Raw genomic sequence first — 26,153 nt, forward strand, 5'->3', positions numbered from 1 at the left:
ACCGATCGTGTACCGATCGGTTTGCGACCCCTTTGCTATTCACTAACCTCTCAAGCGATCCGCTTCAAATCCGTGCATGCAAATAAGGGGAAACGCATGCAAAGTAGGCAGGGACGGGATTCACCAAGCAAATTTGGGACACCGATTGGGCTGGCCGATCAAGAAAGCACAGTTACTTACCGTAACAGGTGTTATCCAGGGACAGCAGGCAGATATTCTTGACTGATGGGTGACGGCACCGACGGAGCCCCGGTACGGACAATTTTAGAGTGATTGCACTCTAAGAACTTTTTAGAAAGTTCTAGCTCGGCCGCACCGCGCACGCGCGAGTGCCTTCCCGCCCGACAGAGGCGCGCGGTCCCTCAGTTAGTATAAGCCAGCTAAGAAGCCAACCCGGGGAGGTGGGTGGGACGCAAGAATATCTGCCTGCTGTCCCTGGATAACACCTGTTACGGTAAGTAACTGTGCTTTATCCCAGGACAAGCAGGCAGCATATTCTTGACTGATGGGTGACCTCTAAGCTAACAAAAAGAGGGATGGAGGGAAGGTTGGCCATTAAGAAAACAAATTTTGTAAAACAGATTGGCTGAAGTGACCATCCCTTCTGGAGAATGCATCCAGACAATAATGAGATGTAAAAGTGTGAACTGAGGACCAAGTAGCAGCTTTGCAGATTTCCTCAATAGGAGTGGAACGGAGGAAAGCTACAGATGCTGCCATTGCTCTGACTCTATGGGCCGTGACAGAACCTTCCAGTGTCAGTCCGGTCTGAGCATAACAGAATGAGATGCACGCTGCTAGCCAATTAGACAACGTACGTTTAGAAACAGGACGTCCCAATTTATTCGGATCAAAGGATAGAAAGAGTTGGGGAACTGATCTGTGGGGTTTCGTACGCTCCAGATAGTAAGCAAGAGCCCTTTTACAATCCAAAGTATGCAGAGCTTGTTCCCCAGAATGAGAATGAGGTTTTGGAAAGAAAACCGGTAGAACAATGGATTGGTTGAGATGAAATTCAGAAACAACCTTGGGGAGAAACTTTGGATGTGTACGCAGAACCACCTTGTCATGATGAAAGACCGTAAAAGGTGGATCTGCAACCAGTGCATGAAGCTCACTGACTCTCCTGGCAGAGGTAAGAGCAATAAGGAAAAGTACCTTCCAAGTGAGAAATTTGAAAGGAGAAGTAGCTAAAGGTTCAAATGGAGGCTTCATTAAAGCTGAAAGAACCACATTGAGATCCCAGATAACCGGAGGGGCTTTAAGAGGTGGTTTCACATTGAAAAGCCCACGCATGAACCTGGACACCAGGGGATGAGCTGAAAGAAGTTTTCCATGGACTGGCTCATGAAAAGCTGCAATGGCACTGAGGTGGACCCTGATGGAAGAGGACTTCAGGCCAGAATCAGACAAAGAAAGAAGATAATCCAACAACGTCTCCACCGCTAGGGAAGTGGGATCAAGATGATGAAGAAGACACCAGGAAGAAAACCTCGTCCACTTTTGATGGTAACATTGTAGAGTGGCTGGTTTCCTGGAGGCATCCAGAATGGAACGAACGGGCTGAGATAAAAGAGTATCAGTCGAGTTCAGCCCGAGAGATACCAAGCCATCAGGTGTAGAGACTGGAGGTTGGGATGCAGAAGGGTTCCCTGCTGTTGCGTAAGCAGAGAAGGAAACAGAGGAAGAAGAAAAGGTTCCCTGGAACTGAGTTGAAGTAGAAGGGAGAACCAATGTTGCCTGGGCCACCTCGGAGCAATCAGAATCATGGTGGCTCGTTCCCTCTTGAGCTTGAACAAGGTTCTCAACATGAGAGGCAGAGGAGGGAAGGCGTACAGGAACTGATTCGACCAGTTGAGGAGAAAAGCATCTGCTGTTAGACGGTGTGGAGAGTAAAGTCTGGAGCAGAATAGGGGCAGCTGATGATTGTGAGGAGCTGCAAAGAGGTCTATCTGAGGAGTGCCCCATTGATCGAAGATAGACTGTAGAGTTACAGGATCGAGTGTCCACTCGTGAGGTTGGAGAATTCTGCTGAGTTTGTCCGCTAAGGAATTCTGTTTCCCCTGAATGTATATAGCTTTCAGGAAGAGATGGTGATCTATGGCCCAAGTCCATATCTTCTGGGCTTCCTGGCATAAAAGGCGAGAGCCTGTCCCACCCTGTTTGTTGATGTAGTACATCGCAACTTGATTGTCTGTGCACAACAGAAGGACCTGAGGAAAGAGAAGGTGTTGGAAGGCCTTGAGGGCGTAAAACATCGCTCTGAGTTCCAGGAAATTGATTTGATGTTTCCTCTCCTGGGCTGACCAAAGACCTTGAGTCTGGAACTCGTTCAAGTGAGCTCCCCATGCATACAGAGAGGCGTCGGTGGTGATGACTAGTTGATGAGGAGGCTGATGGAACAGAAGACCTCTGGATAGATTTGAGGATACCAACCACCATTGCAGAGACTGACGAAGAGATGATGTCACAGATATGTGTCGTGAGCAAGGGTCCGACGCTTGGGACCACTGGGTCGCAAGGGTCCATTGAGGAGTGCGCAGGTGAAGACGGGCATGAGGTGTGACATGAACTGTGGATGCCATGTGTCCCAAGAGCACCATCATTTGCCTTGCTGAGATGGACGGCAGAGGAAGTACCTGGTGACATAGAGACTGAAGGGTCTGAAGACGATTGGATGGCAGGAAAGCTCTCATGAGGAGTGTATCTAGGATCGCTCCAATGAATTGAAGTCTCTGAGTGGGAATGATATGGGATTTGGGTAGATTGATCTCGAATCCCAGAAGTTGTAGAAACTGGATGGTTTGGTTGGTGGCCAGAAGGACCGCTTGGGCAGAAGTGTCTTTGATCAACCAATCGTCCAGGTAAGGAAATACATGCAGGTGGTGAGAGCGTAGAAAAGCCGCCACCACAATGAGACATTTGGTGAATACCCTTGGAGATGAGGCAAGACCGAAGGGCAGCACCTTGTACTGGTAATGACAATGATTGATCATGAATCGGAGATATGGTCTTGAGGTTACATTGATCGGTATGTGAGTGTAAGCCTCTTTGAGATCGAGGGAGCATAGCCAGTCGTTTTGATTTAGAAGGGGATAAAGGATGGCTAAAGAAAGCATCTTGAATTTTTCTTTTACCAGATGAATGTTGAGATCGCGAAGATCCAGGATGGGTCTGAGATCTCCTGTCTTTTTGGGAACTAGAAAGTAGCGGGAGTAGAATCCCTGCCCCTTTTGATCTAGAGGAACTTCCTCTATAGCGTTCAGAAGGAGGAGGGATTGGACCTCCTGAATAAGGAGGGCTGATTGAGGACTGTTCAAAGCAGACTCTTTTGGCAGGCTTTGAGGTGGGAGAGTCTGAAAGTTGAGAGAGTAGCCGTGGCGGATGATGTTGAGGACCCATTGGTCCGAAGTGATTACTTCCCACCGGCTGAGGAACAGAGAAAGTCGACCTCCTATTGGTTGAGGCAGGAGAGCAGGAATAGGGATACTGGCTATACTGCGGAGAATGAAGTCAAAAGGGCTGTGACTTTTGCTGAGGAGGTTGTTTTACAGCTTGTTGCTGTTGCTGTTGTCTGGGAGGCTGACGTTGCTGTTGCCTCTGACGCCTAGGATGTTGAGCAGTGGTAGGCAATGGACGGGCTGTGAAACGGCGTTGATAGGCCGATTGCTGCCTGTATGGTCTTGGCGGAGGAGGCTTCTTTTTATTCTTGAGCAGGGTATCCCAGCGCGTCTCATGAGCAGAGAGCTTTTGTGTGGTTGAGTCCATGGAATCCCCAAAGAGCTCATCCCCTAGACATGGGGCATTGGCTAACCGATCTTGATGGTTAACATCAAGCTCGGATACCCGAAGCCAGGCCAAACGACGCATAGCTACTGACATTGCTGTCGCTCTGGATGTAAGTTCAAAAGTGTCATATATGGATCTCACCATAAACTTACGCAATTGGAGAAGAGACGACAAGCATGTGTGAAAAGCGGAATGCTTTCGTGAAGGAAGATATTTCTCGAAAGAAGCCATGGTGGTAAGGAGATGCTTTAAATAAAAAGAAAAATGAAAAGCATAATTACTAGCCCTATTAGCTAACATAGCATTTTGGTAGAGCCTCTTACCAAATTTATCCATGGCCCTTCCTTCTCTGCCAGGAGGGACAGATGCATATACACTGGCTCCTGAAGTCTTTTTAAGGGTGGATTCGACAAATAAGGATTCATGTGGTAGTTGAGGTTTGTCGAACCCAGGAATGGGAATTACCTTATATAGAGAATCCAGTTTACGTGGGGCCCCTGGGACAGTTAAAGGAGTCTCTAAATTCTTATAGAAAGTTTCCCTCAGGATGTCATGAAGGGGAAGTTTCAAAAATTCCTTTGGAGGCTGATCAAAATCAAGGGCATCCAAAAAAGCTTTAGACTTTTTGGATTCAGCCTCCAAAGGAATGGACAAGGACTCACACATCTCTTTCAAAAAACTAGAGAAAGAGGAAGTGGCCTGTTTGGAGGATGGGTCAGGGACAGCCGAATCCTCCTCCTCTGAGGAACATTCTCCTTCAGAAAGAAAGGGTTCCTCTGAGTCTCCCCACAGATCAGGGTCCCTTACATGGGAAGAATGGTCCCGAGACTCAGGTGTCGACGTTTGCATGTGTCGGGTTTTGCGCATCGACTTACCCGACCTCATCGATACCGTGTCCGGAGAAGTTATCGGACGCACCGGTGCCGAAGTCTGCACCGATTGATGGTGAGCTCTCGGCTCCGGTGCAAGGACTGGCATCGATACCGATGAGGTTAGGTGAAGCGGTACCGAAACAGTGGAAGTGGATAATACGGGTTCCACAATCGGTACCGATACAGGTTGTTCAACAACCGGTACCGATGGCTCGGTGCGAACTGGCACCGGAAGGTTCGGTGTCATGATAGCAGGAAGGAGTCGTTCTAATTGCTCCTTCAGCTGCACCTGAAGGATGGCCGTAATGCGGTCATCGAGGGATGGCACCGGTACCGCTTTTTTCTTCTGCGGTACCTGCGGTGCCGCTCGACGCCCCGGAGATGAGGAGCCCGATGTCGAGGGACTCACCTCTATAGGGGCGGAGCGCTTCCGCTGGCGTCGAACCGGCGGCAGGATTGGGCTCACTGCACTCGAGGCCGGAAGACGTTCCAGCGGGGAAGGCTTCTTAGCCGGCTTACCTGACTGTTGGGATGCCGGTGTGGAATCACGCGGCGTCGAAGACGAGGGTGCCGACTGAATCGGTGCCGAAGCCGGAGTCGAAGGAACGGGGTCGGACATCTCGGCACCGAACAACAATCGCTGTTGAATTAAGCGATTTTTTAAAGTTCGTTTTTTCAAAGTAGCACAGCGGGTGCAAGAAGAGGCCTGATGCTCAGGACCCAAACACTGTAAACACCAGTTGTGTGGGTCCGTGAGAGATATAGGCCTAGCACACCGCTGGCACTTTTTAAAACCCGGTTGAGGGGGCATGAAAGGAAAAACGGCTTCCGCCAAATCGAAGGCCGAGGCTTCGATGGTGGCAGAAGGCCCCGCCGGGGAAAACCGAAAATTGAAGAAAAAAAATGAAAGATTTTTTTTTTTTTTTTTTTTAACAAAAGAAAAGAAAGAAAAAAGGCAAATTAAGCCAAACGTTTACGCGAGCGGGAAGGCAAGTTAGGAAAAAATTTCAACAGCCGTTGAAAACGCGTCTTCTTAGCTCCGCGGAAACTAAGAAACTGAGGGACCGCGCGCCTCTGTCGGGCGGGAAGGCACTCGCGCGTGCGCGGTGCGGCCGAGCTAGAACTTTCTAAAAAGTTCTTAGAGTGCAATCACTCTAAAATTGTCCGTACCGGGGCTCCGTCGGTGCCGTCACCCATCAGTCAAGAATATGCTGCCTGCTTGTCCTGGGATAATAGAAGCGACTGCTGGGGACCAGTCTTACACGTCTCTGCCGACACTCCTGCTCCATTGCCCTGCTCTCTGCTCCGATTGCTGTGTAGGAAGAAAGGTTTGCCGCACCGGGGGAATAAGCACATTCCTCCTTGCGGCTCCTGTCCCTGCTCTGCTTTCTGCCCCGAGCTCCTACTCTCTGCCGCCTTCCCTGCAGTGCGAGCGCGCAGATTTAAAGCAGGGCTGCACACCGTAGTGCAGCCCCGCTTTAAACCCGTGGGCTAACACTACAGGGAAGGCGGCAGAGAGCAGGAGAGTCTGGGCAGCAAGAGCAGGGCTTGGCTGGAAGGGGGGAGCAGGCGAGTTGGCGCACGTAAAAAAAAAAAAATTTTTTTAAAACAGCAATTTTTTTAAAAATCCGGACACAAAAAACGCATGCGCAGACCATCTGCAGGGAAAGCAGATGGTCTGCGCATGCGTGGGGATTGCATACCAGCGATCCGTGCCGGCAGATGGGGCGTTCCTCCGATCGCCCCCATCTGCATATTGGAGTTTCAAAAATCCGTCAGACCTGCGCCGATCGGGCAGGTTCATGAATCTAGCCCTAAAGAAGTCTGTGGCTAAGGTTAACTTCTGGAAGAGGCTATAGCAGGAAAGGAGGGGGTAGGGGGCAGAGCTTAAGTTAACCCAGATAGGCAATGCTTGCTGTAGTGGCCATAGAGTTCATTTGTAAATTAAGAAACTCTAAAAGAAATTACCCCAATGATTTTTTTAAACCAGCAATTTAGCCAAATGGTGTTGCTAAAAGTATAGGAGCTGCTCTCATTTCAATTTCGTACTGTCAAACAGAGTAAGTAGAATTACGTATTTCTCAAGAAGCAAATATTGATATTAATTTTCCAAAATTACTAATTGAACCTCCATTGGTATGGCTTATGTTGTTGTAATATGAAAAAACGAATAAAGAAATTTAAACGGTATGGCTTACAGGGGCTATAGTCAGTTAATATATCTAAACACAATGACAGCTTTATGGTTCCCTAGAAAGAAGATTATTGCTGTTTAAAAATTTAAAAATAATCTACAAAGAATATGACATCTTTACCTGTCCTTTTGCATCCTCAGGCATGGATTTAATATGCATTTTTTTAAGACATCGAATTACTCCATCGTAGAACTGTACTGTGTAATTCCCTAGAAGAAAACATGCATATGAGTCAATATAACTAAGAAAAGCAGACTGTACAGTTAAAATGCATTTTTGCTTCAAGAATCAATAAGTTATGTGAAAGAGCTATAGCTAATGCAAATCTAAACAAAAATGTACAAATTTATAATAGGGACCTCTTTTGGTAATTTAGGTTAGTTACACAGGTTAAACTAATCCTGAAGAACACACATACAAAGACGACTAATTCTAACTTTAAATACTGTATATCATATTACCCACCATGTAACTTGCCATTTACATCAATGTCAGATCAATATCCAACAAACTACTAATACTAATGATCCAGGGCTTGCTTTCTTCTCGGAAACCTAGCTTAAAGACTTGACACGTCAAGAATTATTCCACCTTTGTCTTCCTGGTTACAGAATTATTCACTCCCCAAGGCCAGGAAAGCGGGGAGGTGGCCTCACTATAATTTATAGGAGCTTTTTCAAAATTACAGACTACTCCATTGACAGACGACTCCATTCTTCCTGAACTAGAGTATATGACATATGAGTTGGACGATAAATCTGATATATACTCCAACAGCATAGGAATCTTCCAGGTCTATCGACCCTCCACCCTACCCACCCCCAGTAGCACCACAAAACTACTGGAAATTATTTCTTACCTCACTTGCCAATATACAAAAGCAATTGTTATAGGTGAGGTAAACTTACCGCTAGACTCTCACGACAATATCAATGTCTCCAAATTTAAAGAATTCTTCCTTGACAATCAACTAGACCTAAAGCCATCTGGCCCTACTCATGAAAAAGAGCACACCCTATATATTATAGTTTCCAATTCCATGCATATTGTCTCAAATTCTATCTGGTCTCCAACTCCTTGGTCTGATAACTACCTGTTGTCCTTCAACCTTTTCTTTTATATGGGAAGTACTTCCTACCAAAAAAAAGCCATGGCAAAAGGCAGGGTCAATGTAAATCAATTTTGGAACAAGATCATAGAACAATTAATTTCAACCTCAAATAATGGCATCTCTATGCTGGATAACTGGAACAACACAATTGAACTTACCTTGGACTCATTAGCACCTCTTTTCTACCACAACACAAGAAATACCAGAACCACAGCATGGTTAACTGAAAACTTAAAAAAATAAAAGCTGCCGCAGGCTTGAAAGACAGTGGCAAAAAAGCAACCTACCTAAAACAAACTTGAATGGAGGAGAGTGAACCCCAAGTCTCCAACTTAAGAAAAAAAACCTACCAGAGCATGAGACTACTAAGACTAATCAGATCTTTCTTCCATGACTGGCACTTCACTGTTTTGGTACAAATGCTAATACTTTCTCAATTAGATTACTGCAACAAGTTGAATTTTCAAACTGAATAAATTTGAACCCATTTCTCTTTACTTTAGAAGGCTACAGTGGCTAAACATCAATGCATTTGCCACCTTTAAGCTACCATGCATAATGTTTCACATCCTACATCACAAGCATACTTAATCAGAAAGAACCAGAGCTATCCTACAGATTAAAACTAAACCCAGACAAAACAAAATTCTTCCTAGCCACCCCCAATGACAAAATCAAAGACACCACAATCCAAGTGAAAGGACTGGTTTTCCCCCTCGAACAAACATTAAAAATACTGGGAGTCACACTAGACAAACATCTATCTCTAGAAAATCACACCGATCTTACTGTCAAGAAATGTTTCTCGGTGCTCTGGAAACTGCGCACCATAAAAAAATACTTTGACGACTCTTCTTTCCGCCTTCTGGTATAGTCCTCCGTTCTCAGCGTACTGGACTATTGCAATGTCATTTACTTGAGCTCCACGAAGAAAACCACTAGGAGACTAAAATTGATCCAGAACACTGCCGTTCGCCTCATATTCGGCCTGAACAAATGGGACCACATCACACCTTTCTACCTCCAATTGCATTGGCTGCCTTTCGAATCCAGAGTCTTATTCAAATTCGCCTGCTTCTGCTACAAAACAACTTTTGGCCTATTACCTAGATACCTCAATCACCATTTCACTCTGAATCTCACCAACAAGAAATCCCGCAGAATCCAGCTGTTCGTCTTCCCCCCCCCCTAAAATTATGTCATCTCAAAAGATTCCTCGACAAAACCTTTACTTACCAGGCGGCTAAGCTGAACCCTTGGCTAGCCCAAATGGTACTCGAGGCCCCCACTTACCTTAGTTTCTGAAAACTACTCAAAACGCACCTCTTCCACGAACAGGTCCTTTAACCCTTTTCCCCCTACTTCTCCCCCTTCCCACTCTCACCCCGCTCCTACTGCTCCCCCACCTCCCCCCCCTCCACCTACTTGGTCTCTCTCTCATTATCTCATACCTTCCAACGCTCCCTTCTCCGTTGCTTGTAACTTTGTTAAAATTTTGTAAATCCGTGTGTCATCGCAGATCTTAATTAACTGATGTGAACCGCCTAGAACTTATTGGGTATGGCGGTATACAAGAATAAAATTATTATTATTATTATATGCTAATTCTGCTGAGCTCCTCATAAACCTTTTCTCAAACTCTTTGTCAACTTCGATTAGAAATCTCAAGAAACTTTTACTGACTCTTCCTTCACCCAAAGGAGTTAAATAAACAAACATATTTAACATACTACACACCTACCTTGGCACAAAAACCTGGAAAGACGTCCCAACAACCATCAAGACTTAATCCAACTACCTCATATTTTGGGGAAAAAACCCCTAAAAACTAAACACTATTGGCACATGAAATAGACGCCTGAAAACAAAGAACCTCACATCATCCCATAGCCATATACAGCATGGCTCAACCACTAGACAAACATTTTTTCTCAATTCTCCATTTCCCCACTGAACACTGAGAGCAAACCAATTATTATAAAGTGTGTCTACTGTCTCCACTATATTCTACTCTGTAACAATCTTAACTCCATCTCTGTCTGTAGCCCATGTTAACTTTTGCCTCGATCTTGTATATTATGATAGACAGTATGCTAAGTGTCTCGGTGATAGCAGAGCCATTTGAAGCTGACATGGGCATCACAACTCTGTTAAAAGAAGATATTCCTGAAACTGGTGGTGTTCCTTCCAAAAGCACCAGAGAGAGTAAGAGTGCAGGTGGGCCCATAGTATATCACACACACGTCACAGGAGGTAAACACTTTAATCAGAAGGCAGGCAGTTGCAGAGTGCCGAGAGGAGCTCCTACACCTGGTGATTGGGAGTCCTCTCCCGTCCGATCTGTTGCAGGCCTCCGCTGGGCCTGCCTTAAGTCCTGATGGGCCAACCAACTCTAAAAACTTTCACTTCCTCCTGCCTCCCCGCGTACCTTTCAATTCCCTGGTGGGCTAGGAGGAGGGATCCCTCCCGCCTCCTGTCCTGGCTGACTGTGACAACTTTTACTTCCTTCCTGACTCTCCTACATACCTTTAAAATTCCCAGTGGTTCAGTGCTGAACCAGCACAAGATCGATCTTCCCGCGCTCCTGCCTCAAGTAAAGCTACTCGTGAATAGCTGCCATGAGTTCTCACAGATTAAAACAAATAATCTGACCGTGCCCTAACATCACTTTGTGATGCACAAAATGTAGTGATGACTTCCAACAACCCAAAATTACCAACAGGTCTGGAGGTGCTGGTAAATGTTTCATAGACAGGTCTACCGTTAAATTTTCAGACTCCCCCTCCCCCATGAAGATTGGCAGGAGTGATGCCCACTTCCTCCTGCTTGGACCACCTGGACCCCCCACAACCCTGACCCCCCCCCAATAAAGACTGTCAGCATGAGGGATGCCTATTCCCTCCTGCCTCGGCCACATGGACCCCCCCATGACCCCGATCCACCCCTCCATACCTTATTCAGAAGACAGCAGGAGGGATGCCCACTCCCTTCTGCCAGCAGGCCCGCCTCTTCAAAATGGCAGGCCTTTTCCTTTCCCGGTGTATCCTGGAATGTATTGGGGGAGTCTAAGAGGGGCCTTAGGTATCTTTATTACTTAAGTGTTCTAATGTTAATGCTTTTAATCTATAGCAGTGGTTCCCAAACCTGTCCTGGGGGACCCCCAGCCAGTCAGGTTTTCCAGATATCTCTAATGAATATGCATGAGAGAGATTTGCATACCTGTCACTTCCATTATATGCAAATCTCTCTCATGCATATTCATTAGGGATATCTGGAAAACCTGACTGGCTGGGGGTCCCCCAGGACAGGTTTGGGAACCACTGATCTATAGGCATTATGTATCTTCTAGAAATAGCTTTTCTTGTATTGTAAATCGGCTGGATGTTCAGCCTTATCTTGCTGTGAACCACCTAGAACCTTTTATTGGTTTGGCAGTATACAAGAAATAAATTATTATTATTATTATTATTGAAGCAATCTTAGGCCCCTCCCAGTGCATCCCAGGATGCACCGGGATGGGCCTATGGCCCTGATTGGCCCAAGTGTCCAAGGCCCCTCCCTTAGAAGGAACCTTAGGTATCTGAAACAATCAGAGTTTTAAGCCCACCCAGTGCATCTCAGGATGCACTGGGAAGACCCACCATTTTGAAGAGGTTTGCCTACCGGATGGAGTACTGATTGTGATTCTACTGTATGTGTGTGTATGTGTATGTATGTATATATGTGCATATATATATACACACACACACACATATATAGTATACACACACACACAAACATATATATATATATATATATATTGTGACCAGGCAGACACGATGCCTGCCAGGGTCCCTGTTAGTTCAGGAAAAAAAGTAAAAATGAAAACCCGAGGTGGAATCAGGAAGGGGCATGTGGTTCCTGAGAATGATAATTTATCCGTTGACCACCAGAGGGAGCCTGAATTGACTGGGGAGGAATTAGGTGATCTATACCCTAGTCACCACCGGGGGAGCCCAAGAAGCCCCTGGAACACTGCTGACTCACCTAGAGTAGGGCGTTGCCCCAGAGTACTTAAACCAGCAGTGGAGAGCAGACAGGGAGGTCAGTTAGGGAGAAGGTTTAAACCTTTTCTCCCTAGGGAGTCCCCTGGGCCAAGCAGGAGCAACAAACCCATTCCCATAGAGCTGTTAGAGGCTGGACAAGCTGAGGAGCTGCCTATTCCAGAGAAGGAACAACCCATGGATTGTGAAGAAAGTCTTGCTGAATGTGTTCCTGACTTTCCTGAGGCCATGCAGGTGGACTGGGCCTCAACCTGCAAACAGTGAGTTGGATTTTACACTTGACTGTTTGGGACTATTTTTGTTTTGCAAGCTAGGAGTGTGAATTAATGGGAGAGGTTTTCCTAACACCCTGGGAGGGAATTTTGAAAGCCTGTCTAGAGGCCTTACTTTGCAAAACCTGTGACACTCTCCTTTCCTGGCAGTGCTCTGAACTGGCCAGAGGCTTGAATGGAACTTTGGGCACTGGGGTTGAGGAACAAGTGTCATGAACTTTACTTTTTTGTTGGAGAAACTATCTGCTTGGGAGCAGACAGTACTAGCTCTGAGGAGAGCTGTATCCTCAGGTGCAGCTGGGACTAAATTATACTGAGAGCAAGTTTTGAACTTTATTTTGTGCTGTTTATTTTCTTGTTTCATTTGGTATTTTTGTTTTGGCTGCTGTTTGGAGTTCTGACAATTTTTCAGCTGCATTGATGAAGTACTTACCTTTGTGAAGGAAGGAATAAAATGGAATGATTCTCCTATGAACTACAATTGTTGTAGCTGTGATTTTATGGTTCCTGTTTTAAGTCCAGTCCTGCAGGGTGACTCCATTTTGGGTCACACGCTGGTGTGCTATTTTGTGGTAACCACTGGGAGTGCTGTTGAGCTCTGGTCTGGGCTACAGTGGGCTACAATATGTTTGTATATAGTATATACACACACACATATTGAAAGCTTCTATACCGCTGCTAATAACAATTGGGAATCCCTTCAATAATGTTTTCTTCCCCTGACACTAACCCATGTTTCTGTAAGATACATCAATACTGGCCTTACCTTAGCAAGTAATAACTCTAATGCTTCTACTTTAGTCTTAAGTGAGCGAGAATTCAATAACATATATTGCCCCTCCAAAACATGCTGGTCGCCACAAGTCCCACTATCAGATGCCGTAACTACAACAGTGATAAAATTACGCAACTCTCTGCCACAAGATAATCTCCTCTCACCCCTCTTCCTTTTATCTCACACAACTGGAAAATACACCATTGATCCTCCTATATTCATTTGTTTATTCTGCTCAAGACTCACTCTATCCTCAAACAAAATCTTCTGTGCCAACAAGAAAGGAGATAAGTCTTACACTAAAGCAAGAAGTAAGAGGTGATTTACCTTGAATATTAACCTCCACTGCTCGTCCCCGTTGATCACCCGAAGAAGCACGACTTACTCCTTGGGTACATGCCTGTGGTATGTACCGTCATGGCATTGACGACACAATGATTATAAATTTAAATAGCGTGGTTTTCTTATGTCACACAGTCACATGACCGCAAACCCTCTCAATTCTCACTGAACAACTCAAAGAGTTTGCTAGCAAAAGCTCACAGGAGCACAGTCACATGACTGCGAACGTCCTTCATTGGCCAATCAAGAGCAATACATTTCTCAAATTATTTTCTAATATATAAACCAGGGTGGATAAAAATCAATTATTTTTTTATTTTTTTTTTTAAATCAGATTTTTAAATAAAATGCTTTTTTTTGAGGAAAAAAAATGTAAAGTTTTCTATTTAAGATATATTATAGTCCAAAAGTTATTCATCATGAAATAAGAATTAGTTTTTAATAACATAACATTTGTATACCACAATGCACAGTGAGGTTCGAGGCGGTTAACAAAAATTTAACTAGGGACCTACTAGGGGCAGCACTGCCAATAAAGCACACCAGACCCTAATCAACCCTGTTAAAGGGCCAGCCAACAATCCCACTACTATTAGTATTATTATTATTATTATCATCATTAATTATTTTTATAGTGAGGAAAATCTTTACACTCCAAGGTTCATAGCTTATTTCACAGGGCATACTTTATTCAGTTTTTATGGTTCAGTCTTACGACATTGTTTAAAGTCCTTTCACTTACTATTAGAGATATCAATTAAGTATTTAAAAAAACTTCTAGTTAACTGTAAACATCACTCAGCTCAGGTGGTCTTTTTGCAGGAAACTAAGTTAAATGCAATTGGATCTGTTAAACTTAAGCGAAATTGAGTCTCTCCCTGTTTTTTTTCCCTAACACAATCTAGCAAGGGAGGAGTTGCTATATTGTTAGCCAAGAACCTGAATTCATCTGTTTTAAACTCCTCCTAGGATAATGAGGATGATGGGTTACGGCAGGGGTAGGCAACGAAGGCCGCAATCCAGTTGGGTTTTTAGGATTTCCCCAATAAATATGCATGAGATCCATTTGCATACAATGGCAGCAGTGCATGCAAATAGATCTCATGCATATTCATCGGGGAAATCCTGAAAACCCAACTGGATTGCGGCCCTCATTGCCAACCCCTGGGTTACGGTCACCCTTTCTACTTCTCAAAAACAATACACCTTTGTTAATGTCTATGGTTCAAATACAGCATATATCACTTTTTTTCATGATATAGCTAGTTCTAGCCTCAACAACTTCTGATTATATAATTAAGGGAGGTGACTGGAAGTTGATACCAGATGGTCATTTAGATCAATGATTCCCAACCCTGTCCTGGAGGACCACCAGGCCAGTCGGGTTTTCAAGCTAGCCCTAATGAATATGCATGAGAGAGATCAGCATATAATGGAGGTGCCAGGCATGCAAATCTGCGCCATGCATATTCATTAGGGCTATCCTGAAAACCCGAATGGCCTGGTGGTCCTCCAGGACAGGGTTGAGAACCACTGATTTAGATCATATATCTCCTAAAATGCAACTTACTGATGATGTCCACTCCAATGGTCTATTACATATATGGTGCTTGTTACACCCTTCAGATCGTTCTACTCTGCGTCTCACTCTTCTGCAATGAGACTATTTTGTACTCTCTACTACTATCATACATTCCACTCAATTGGCTTCCATAATAGCATACCCCTTTTCAGATCATTCAGCTATATTGTTACATTTAGACCTCTAAACTTTACCTTTTGCTAAGTAGCAGTTGAATTCTGCTCTTCTAAATGACACAAATTTTCTCCCCAAAGTTTCCCTGTGGACTACAGATTTATTATTTTTACACATAGAGGACCATAATCAAAAGAAACGTCTAAGTCTGATTTGGACGTAGGGCACTAGTCACATTACATTACATTACTGATTTCTATTCCGCCTCAACCTTGCAGTTCTGGGCGGATTACAAAAGAGACAACTGGACATTTCCAGGATAATTACAGAGAGAATTCTGGTCATTTCCAGGAGAAATTACAAGAATAATGGAGCTGTATATTTCAAGAGCTACAAGATGCTGTACAAATAGGAAATAGTGCAGATCCAGTATATATACCGTTAGGGAAGCAGTTGACATGCTTGAGGCTAAAGAGAAGGGAACTGGTGAAGGGGGGAGGAGGGGGGGAGTTGCATTGAGGGGGGTCTGTTTGGGGTTAAGCCATCTGTATAAATTTTTTGAATAGATGGGTTTTGATTTCTTTGCGAAAATATTTGTAGTCGTTTGTTGTTATCAGCAGGTTGGAGATAGTGTGGTCCAGTTTCGCTGCATGCGTCGCCAGCAGACTGTCAAATATCTTCTTGCGCTGGGTGCCTTTGAGTGGGGGGGTAGGTAAAAGGGGTCTTAGTTCTTCTTTGCCTAGTGGTGGCGTTTTGGTACAGGCGGTTGTTTAGGTAATTGGGGACTATGCCATTTATTGCTTTGGATAATAGACAGTATAGTTTGAATTGAATTCGTGCTTGTATTGGTAACCAGTGTGAGTCCAGGTAGGCCGCGGTGACGTGGTCAAATTTTCTCAGTGAGTAGATTAATCTGAGTGCAGTGTTTTGAATTGTCTGTAGTTTTATCATTGTTGCAGGGCAAGGCGGATAGAGTATGTTGCAGTAGTCCAATAGACCTAGTACTAGGGATTGGACTACTAGCCTATATTGCTCTTTGTCGAAGAATTTTCTGATTTTTCTTAAATTGCGCATGGTTAGAAATGCTTTCTGGGTGGTCTTGTTGATTTGGGCCTGCATTGTGCAGCATCTGTCTAGTGTTACTCCTAGGAGTTTTAAGGTAGGTTGTATAGGGTATTTGGAGGCGTTTATTTCTAGTTCTGTGATGGAGGGATTCTTATCCTTTTTAAGCAGTAGAAATTTTGTTTTGTCAGTGTTCAGCTTCAATTTGTGATCTGCCATCCATTTTTCCACTGCTTGAAGGGTTTTTTCCAATTTTTCTGTAGAAGTTGGGTCAGGAGCATCAAAGGGTAGGAGTATGGTGATATTGTCAGCGTAGCTAAATGAAGTTACATTCAGATTGTCTAGGGTAGACCCAAGGGAGGATAAGAAGAGGTTGAAGAGAGTAGGTGAGAGTGATGATCCTTGAGGAACTCCACAGGGGTTGGACCATGGTTCTGATTTAAGATTGTTTGACTTTACTCTATAAGATCTGTATTTAAGGAATCCTTCGAACCAATTGTATACCCTGCCTGAGATCCCTATGGCTTCTAGTGTCTGTAGTAGGATGGTGTGGTCGACCAGATCGAATGCTGCTGATAGATCAAGTTGAATTATCAGCATCCTTCTGCCTTTGCTGAGGTGGTGTCGGGCTGTGTCTAGTAGGGTTACTAGTAAAGTCTCCGTGCTGTGGTTGGATCTGAATCCCGATTGAGAGGGGTGGAGAAGATTGTTATCTTCCAGGTAATTTGTGAGGAATTGTGCATCTAGTCCTTCTATAAGTTTGACATATATTGGTATTGAGGCGATGGGTCTATAGTTAACGGGGTTATCTATAAGGCCTTTGTGGTCCTTCACAATTGGAGTGATTATGATTTCTCCTAGGTGCTGCGGGAATTGACCTTCAGTGAGTGTAATTTGGATCCATTGCATGAGGCTGGCCCTAAATTTTGGGGTGGCATTGGTTATTAAATATGCAGGACAATAGTTCAGGTCGCATGAGGCATGACTGTATTTTTTGTAGAGTCGATTCATGTCTGTCCAGTTTACCGCAGGGAATTCGGTCCAGGTCCTGTCTGCAGCAATGGCTTCTCCTATTAGGAGATTTGTTGTTATCTCGTCGAGGAAGGGGTGTGTGTTATTGAAGATAGTCCTGATTGTGTAATCTTGTTTTTGAAGTGGTCTGCGAGTTGAGTGGCTGTTGGAGGGTGCTTTCCTTGTGCTGCTAGGTAAGGTTTGGTGTTGGTGAGGTTTTTTACTAGATTGAAAAGTTTTTTTGAGTCTATGGACTCCATGCCTACCAGCTTGGAGTAGTAATCTTTTCTTTTTTCTTTGAGTTTGGTCTTGTATTGTTTGATTAGACTTCTCCATGCTATTTTGGATTGTTCTTGGTTCTTTTTTTTCCAGTTTCTTTCCATTTGTCTGCAGTGCCTTTTGAGTTGGAGCAGTTCAACGTCGAACCATTTGTCTGATTGTCTGCAGATTTTGTGTTTTGATTTTATTGGAGCTAGCTCATTTAGGATTGTTATGCTTAATGTTTGCCACTGTGGTATGAATTCTTTGGGGTCTATGGAGTCGATTGCGGGATCTGCTTTGTCCCAGAAAGTGGTTGGTTCGATTTTTGGATGGGTTTTTATGGGGGATTTGTGGGGTTTGTGTTTATAATTGCATTGAGCCCAGTTGATGTTGAAGGTGTATTTATAATGGTCTGACCAGAAGGAGGGAATCCAGGATCCGTTTGAGATGTGGATTTCAGGTGTTTGAGGTTGTTGGGTCATGAATGAAGCAATATCTAGTTGATGGCCTTTTTCGTGAGTGGGTTGGGGGTTGAGTATTTGGTAGGATAGCGTTTTGAGGTAGGCGAGTAGGCTTTCTGTTTGATTGGAGGTATGTTCTTCGAGGTGGAGGTTAATGTCTCCTAGTAGTAGGTTGTAAGTTGATGTTAGTGAATTCTGGAAGATGAAGTCTTCAAGCATATGTTTTGTAGTGCTCCATTTTCCTGGTGCTATATAGCAGAGAATACAGGTTATGGTGTCTTTGAGTGTATCGCCAGATAGTTGGCAGGCTAGTAGATCTAGATCGGGTGTCATGTGTTTGTCTAGGACCTTTATGTAAGATTGTTTTTGGCTAGAATTGCCAATCCTCCCCCTCGCTTTTTTTCACCCAAAGTTGGCAGCAACAAAATGTCCATTCTTGAAAAATATGCCTAAACTGTTCTTTTTTTTTTTTTTTTTTTTTTTTTACAAAAATCATCTATCTATATATCTAGGCATTTGATTGTCCAGATCGCCACTATGTTTATCTTTATACCACACTGTCGACCAAAAATTCATCCCAAATGCCCAGAACCAGACCTTTTGGATGTGGGAAGAGCCAGCATTGTGATGGAAGGCCACCCAGACATTGCAACAGAGCAATGGGACACCTTACAGAGCACTGCTGTGAACTTCACAAAAAGGGTGACACAAACATCTCACCAGAACTCCCTTATAGGTTATGGTGACCTGAGCGCCCCAGAACCCACTATACCCACCTGTCTACAACTCCAATAGCCTTTATGTCTGCAGGTGGCACCTATATGGTATTACAGTAGGGTTTTGTGGGGGCTTACATTTTCCACCATGAATGTAGTGTCTAGAGTGGCTTATAGGCCTGGGTTCTCCTCTCTATGGTTGAGTAGCCCACCCTCTAGGCTACTTAAGACACCACTGTGAAACTCTACTAGGCTTTCCTATAGCAGGTGCTGATGTTCCGGAAGCAGGTATGTACGTTTATAGTCTGAACTTTTTGGGGGTGCGATGGGGTCAGTGAACACAGGAGGAGTGTGTGGGGGTCTTTACTTTGTCTCTGCAGTGGTTATCTGGTCACTTTGGATACCTTTTTGGCACTTATACCTGCTTTTACATTATCTAAATCATAACATATAAGTTTCACCTAACAAGTCTCGTCAAATGTTCAATAATCCCTGAAGGATGACTAAGTCTAGGTCGGCCCACATCCCACCCTAACCACGCCTCCAAAAACACCCCTTTCAGCTCTGGGTGCACAGTGGGATTCAGAAGCCTAAAATGTCCCTGGATATGTCCAAAAAGCAGATTGGCACTTGGACAACCTGTCTTTAAGGACAACCAAGTGTCGACTTGGGCGGGTTTTTAGATGTGTTTACATTTTGATTATGAGCCTTACAATGTTCCATAATGACCCATACCACATAATATAGAATGCTTACAAAGCATATCTTCATGGGGAGATTATAGCTTACGCTGCCCATTTGAACAGAGAGCATAATGCCCAGCTGAAACAAATGGACATGCGCTTTAAGCAGTTAGAACATTGGTCTCCAACTCAAACCCTTTGCAGGGCCACATTTTGGATTTGTAGGTGCTTGGAGGGCCTCAGAAAAAATAGTTCATGTCTTATTAAAGAAATGACAATTTTGCATGAGGTAAAACTCTTTATAGTTTATAAATCTTTCCTTTTGGCTAAGTTTTAATAATAATATTTTCATTTATAGCTATAGAGACGTATGATCAAGAAACTGTTTGATTTTACTTTTGTGATTATGATAAACATACCGAGGGCCTCAAAATAGTACCTGGCAGGCTGCGAGTTTCAGACCACTGCTATAGGCTAAGGCTCTTTACACCTGCATTGTGATGTCATAGAACTTTATGAGTATAGAAACATAGTGGCATAATGGCAGATAAAGGCCAAATGGCCCATCCGCAGCATCCACTCTCTCCTCCTCTCCTTATTGGCTAAGGCTTTTAACATTTGCATCTCCTCTTCCTATAGGCTAAGGCTCTTTACACCTGCATTGTGATGTCATAGAACTTTATGGTTATGGAAACATGATGGCAGATAAAGGCCAAAGGGCCCATCCACAGCATCCACTATCTCCTCCTCTCCCTATTGGCTAAGGCTCTTAACATTTCCATCTCCTCTTCCTATAGGCCAGTGGTCTCCAACTCAAATCCTTTGCAGGGCCACATTTTGGACTTGTAAGTGCTTGGAGGGCCTCAGAAAAAATAGTTAATGTCTTATTAAAGAAATGCACAAATATATTGGGCACTTGAATATATCTTTATAAGGCCAAAAAATCTAAGAAGCATCAAAAACTAAGCCTCAATTGGAGTTAATATATTCGTTTATGACCTCAGCAGTACAAACTGTGAGAAAGACTTCATTCACAGTATAACTTGCACTAAAGTCTTCATCGGTCAGTTTTTTTTATCTCAAATCTTATTAATTTATTTATTTTTATTTAATTTTCAAAATAACTTAAGAGATAATACTCATCTCATTATCAAAGCATAGCAGGGGTTCTTCACCGACATAGGCTATGTTTCGCCATACAAGGCTTTGTCAAGGTAATCCCCTTTCTTATGCCGATTCCACATTCGCTGCCATCATTGTAGCCTATGTCGGTGAAGAACCCCTGCTATGCTCTGATAATGAGATGAGTATTATCTCTTAAGTTATTTTGAAAATTAAATAAAAATAAATAAATTAATAAGATTTGAGATAAAAAAAACTGACCGATGAAGACTTTAGTGCAAGTTATACTGTGAATGAAGTCTTTCTCACAGTTTGTACTGCTGAGGTCATAAACGAATATATTAACTCCAATTGAGGCTTAGTTTTTGATGCTTATTAAAGAAATGACCATTTTGCATGAGGTAAAACTCTTTATAGTTTATAAATCTTTCCTTTTGGTTAAGTTTTAATAATAATAATAATAATTTATAGCTAAAAAGACATATGATCAAGAAACTATTTTGTGATTATGATAAACATACCGAGGGCCTCAAAATAGTACCTGGCGGGCCGCATGTGGCCCCCGGGCCGAGAGTTTGAGACCACTGAGTAAGAACAGCTTTCCCCCGATTCTTTGCTCAAAACCCAATTAAAAAACTTAAATTTCAATAGAATACCATGCTCTCTAAACGAGCAGGGGTTTTACTACTGAGTGAGCAAGCTATTTACTATGAACATCGTAATAAAGCTGGTAAACTACTGGCTAATTACATTACAGAGAAGAAACATTTGGGGAAAATACAGGCACTTAAAGATTCAGATAAATTAATTACTAATCCTATGGATATAACTGAAAGATGTAAAACCTTTTATGAAAAGTTATACACCTCTGGAATTGACTCAGCTCAGATTCAACTTGATACTTTTTTCAAAGATCTGGTACCACCTCGATTAACACCTTGTATTTATTTATTTATTTTTAACATTAAACATAGTGGGGTCCACTGATCACAAAGGGCTCCTTTTACTAAGCTGTGCTAGCGGTTTTAGCGCGTGCTTAGCGCACGGCTGCATTGCCGTGCGCGCTAGATGCTAATGCCACCATTGAGCTGGCATTAGTTTTCACACATAGCGCGGAGGGGGCAGCACGCACTAATCTGCAGTGCGCGCTAAAAACGCTAGCACACCTTAGTAAGAGGAGCCCGAAGTGTTTTAATTTAGTCAACAATAGTGTAACGTGTCAGACAGTAACAAACCAAGTACAGTGGTACCTTGGTTTACGAGCATAATTCGTTCCAGAAGCATGCTCGTAAACCAAAATACTCGTTCATCAAAGCAAAGTTCCCCATAGGATATAACGGAGACTCGGACAATTCGTTGCTACTGCTGCCAGTAACCAACATAAACGTAACAGAACTGGGGCTCTGGGGCTCTTTCCACAGCCGAACCAACCTCACTGGGGCCTTGCAGCTTTAACTTCTTTTTTGTTCGTTTTGTACCGTGGGTGCCTACCTTCATGCCGGCTTTGGCAACAGCTCCCTCATACTCTCTGTCACACACTGACAGGCAGCAGCCACAAGCACCTACCAGGATAAACTTCAGTTCCCAGTCTAGTCTCCACGTTTGCCTCTCCCCGTCAGCTGTACCTCTCGGATTTCCGTCGGCCCTTCAACACCGCCCAGCCTTTCTTGTTTTTCAAGTTCTCCGCTCGCTTGCCTTCAGCCGATGAACGATTACTGCCTGCAAGGCCGCAAAAGGACAGCCGGTGTACAGTGCGCGAGATAGAGAGGGACGGTCGTGCGCAGGCGCACTTACATCTATTTCCCTCCCTCGCGCACCTATGACGTTAGAGGACACGGGGGCATTTGATCTATGGGAAATGTAGTGTTAATTCCCTCACCGACATTGTCTATGGATTCTAGCTAAAACTACAAGACCAGAATGCCGCAGGCAGTGGTTCCCACGTGCCCCCTGCGGCCAACCCCGAAGCTCTCCCTCTGACATTGCAACGTCAAGAGGGAGTATCACCGGGCCAGCCGCAGGAGGCATGTAGGAGCTGCGGCCCCGAGCGAACACCACACAACAAGGAGGAGGGAGCCGGCAAGAAGGCAATCATCCAGGGGCGGCAGAGGGAACAAACACACTGCCCTCGAGCCACACGGGGCAGCAGGTAGGACACCCTTACTTTGGGACACGCTCGTATAGCGAGTCAAGCTCGGTTTACGAGTCGCAGATTTTACAAATGTTTTGCTCGTCTTGCAAAATCCTCGTATACCGCGGTACTCGTAAACCAAAGTTTGACTGTATTACAAAAGCATATACCTAAATACTTAATATCTTTGGCGCACCAAGTGAGACCAAAAGAAGAAATCAAACTATGTCAGTTGTATATCGCACTAGTCTTTCTTGTACACCACTTTCTATTCAGTTGATCTGATCTCAAGAACTTTCCCGTATTTTATCGGAGAAACAATAAGTCTCAACTGTGGCAATATGGAAATCGACCTTTGACATCAGCCTCCATTCTACAATCCTTGTATTTCGTTCTTCACAAATCTTTTTGGACTTCTATCAAGCAACAAAAGGCTCAACCACATTCATCTGCCCTATGCAGGAGATGTCATTTATCTAAAGGTACTTGACATCTCCGCTCTCTTTAATAAGTACAGTATAAGTTCACAGCTCTTCAAATGTTCCCCATATGAAACAAAGCTTGACCTCAATTCTAACTCTATCATTATATCTGAAGAACATTGACATAACTGGAACACACATTCATAAGAACAAAAGAACATAAGAACAGCCCTACTGGATCAGACCAATGGTCCATCTAGCCCAGTATCCCGTTTCCAACATTTGCCAATCCAGGTCACAAGTACCTGGCAAAACCCCAAATAGTAGTAATATTCCGTTACTGATCCCAGGGCAAGCAGTGGCTTATTCCATGTCTATTTCAATAGCAGACTCTGGATATTTCCTCCAGGAACTTGTTTAAACCTTTTATAAATTCAGATACATCAACCACTATTACCACATCTCTGGTAAACCTCCAAAGCTTAACTATTCATTGAATGAAAAAATATTTCCTTTCCTTGAATTTGAAAGAGGCTTTGACTATTACAAGAATTGCTTGAAACATCGTTATCTGAAATGTCTGAAAGAGCAACTTTACTTATGTCTTTAGTTTTTGAACAGGACACTAATGCAATATTAAGACTGTATGTTCATAATTCCCAAGTGTTATTCTATGGGAAAAAGGTTTGGATGTTTCCAGATGTTACAAGACAAATGCAGGAAAGAAGAAAATTATTCCTGGCTATGAGATCTGAAACTGTGACTCTTGGTGCCTCATTCTTGTTAGCATATCTATGCAAATGCATGGTTAATTTTTTTGGGAGCAAATATATATTTTTTTCTCTCCGGAACAATTAAGATCTTTTCTGGGTTTGAAGAAAATGGCTTCTAGAACTGTTTAACTTTTTGAATGGCAGTTTCATGAAAGATGTGGGGCTTTGGTTGTTAAGTCTTTCCTATTTATCGTATTTTTCGCTCTATAAGACACACCTGACCATAAGACACACTTACCTATAGAGGAGGAAAAACCAAGAAAAATAATTCTGAACCAAATGGTGTACCCTGTCCCACGCCCTGCCCTGTACCCTGTCCCCACTCTGGTAGTAGGCCGAGACAGAGCACAGGGCAGGTCTAGTGGCAGGCAAGCAGGCCTAGTGGCAGGCAGGCAGGCCTCCCCGGTACCTTATTTTAATCCCAACGGTCCAGCACTGTATCGGCAGGAGCTTTCCGCGCTCCTGCCCTTCCCTCGCTGGATGACTGCCTAAGTCCTGATCTGTTGCAGCATCGAGCAGCAGAGCAGCAGAGCTCACTACAGGAACTTAGTAAACAGAAAGAGTGGAGAGCTATGTATGTTAACGCACACAGCCTAGGGAATAAATTTCTAGAACTAGAAACAGAAATAGTTAATGCAGACCTAGACGTAGTAGCAATATCCGAAACATGGTTCACAGACTCTCATGGGTGGGATATAACTATACCAGGATACAACCTGCTTCGACAAGACAGAGAGGGTAAGTTAGGAGGAGGGGTAGCACTTTATATCAAAGAGAACATCAAGACAACCAGGATCACAGAAGTCAAGTATACTGGGGAATCCATCTGGGTAAACCTGGCCAGAGGCGGAGAAAAATGCCTGTACCTTGGTGTGGTATACAGACCTCCAAGACAATCGGAGGACAAGGATGCAGAATTAATTGAAGACATTGAGAATATCACCTTACGGGGGGACGTTGTTCTGTTAGGAGACTTCAACATGCCTGATGTAGACTGGAACACACTCTCAGCGACAACTTGTGATAGCAGGAGGATATTAACGTCCATGAAGGGAATACGGCTCAAACAAATGGTACTAGAACCCACTAGGGCCCAGGCCATCCTGGACCTGGTACTTACGAACGGGGAAAGCGTCTCGGGGGTCTCGGTGGGAGAAACGCTAGCCACCAGTGACCATAACATGGTATGGTTTAACCTTAAGAAAGGCTTCCCTAGGTCACAAACAAAAACAAGGGTACTCAATTTCCGGAGCACCGACTTCGCACGCATGGGCAATTTCGTCCATAAGTCGCTCCAGGTTCAAGAAGTAACTGATAATGTGGAAGCTATGTGATCAACCTTGAAATCGACCCTTCATGAGGCAACTAAACGCTACATTAAATCGGTAACCAAACAACAAAGAAAAAAGAAACCCCAATGGTTCACTGATGAGGTCTCGTGCCTCGTCAAAGAGAAGAAAACAGCATTTCTCTCATACAAACGCACGGGGGAAAAAGAAGCAAACACTGAATACAGGACAAAGTCTGCTGCAGTCAAAACAGCAGTCAGGGAGGCCAAACTTCAAATGGAAAAAACTCTAGCGAAGAACATTAAGAAAGGGGACAAATCCTTCTTCAGATACATTAGCGACAGGAAAAAGAACGCAAACGGGATAGTACGCCTTAGAACGCCAGAAGGGAACTATGTGGAAACAGATTCCGATAAGGCCAAACTACTAAATGATTACTTCTGTTCAGTCTTTACATGCGAGGCACCAGGGCACGGGCCACGTCTGGAAGCAAAGCAAAGCATGGAAGACCCATTTCAGAATTTTGAGTTCACACCAGCTGATGTTTACAGAGAACTGTCAAGATTCAAGGTGAACAAAGCCATGGGACCGGACAATTTGCACCCAAGAGTGCTCAGAGAGCTATGTGATGTTCTGGCAAAACCGTTAGCCATGCTCTTCAATCTCTCCCTAAGTACGGGGAGAGTCCCCCTGGACTGGAAAACAGCCAACGTTGTTCCTCTGCACAAAAAGGGTTGCAGAGCAGAGGCTGCGAATTACAGACCAGTAAGTCTCACATCAATAGTGTGTAAACTCATGGAAACTTTACTTAAAGGTAAATTGGACACGATATTGGATGAGGGAAATCTGAGGGACCCCTGTCAACATGGATTCACTAGGGGCAGGTCATGCCAATCCAATCTTATCAGCTTCTTTGACTGGGTGACAGGAAAGTTAGACTCGGGAGAGTCTCTGGACGTGGTGTACTTGGATTTCAGTAAAGCTTTTGACAGTGTCCCGCACCGTAGACTATTAAACAAGATGACATCGATGGGGTTAGGTGAGAAACTAACTGCATGGGTCAATGATTGGCTGAGTGGAAGACTTCAGAGGGTGGTGGTCAACGGCACCCTCTCTGAGACATCGGA

The 26,153-nt window shown here is 43.9% G+C and overlaps 1 protein-coding gene across 3 annotated transcripts in view; it reads right to left on the reverse strand.

The window, feature by feature from the left end:
• The window catches only part of PHF20L1 (PHD finger protein 20 like 1), a 306,054-nt gene that overhangs the window by 219,990 nt on the left and 59,911 nt on the right, over nt 1-26,153 (reverse strand). For all 3 annotated transcript variants that reach the window (XM_033931888.1, XM_033931889.1, XM_033931890.1), the window contains one exon: nt 6,977-7,065. In XM_033931888.1, the coding sequence (XP_033787779.1) occupies nt 6,977-7,065 (89 nt within the window). The remainder of the gene's footprint in view (nt 1-6,976; nt 7,066-26,153) is intronic.

This window comes from Geotrypetes seraphini, chromosome 2, assembly GCF_902459505.1.
Source record: "Geotrypetes seraphini chromosome 2, aGeoSer1.1, whole genome shotgun sequence".
NCBI classification, from domain to species: domain Eukaryota; kingdom Metazoa; phylum Chordata; class Amphibia; order Gymnophiona; family Dermophiidae; genus Geotrypetes; species Geotrypetes seraphini.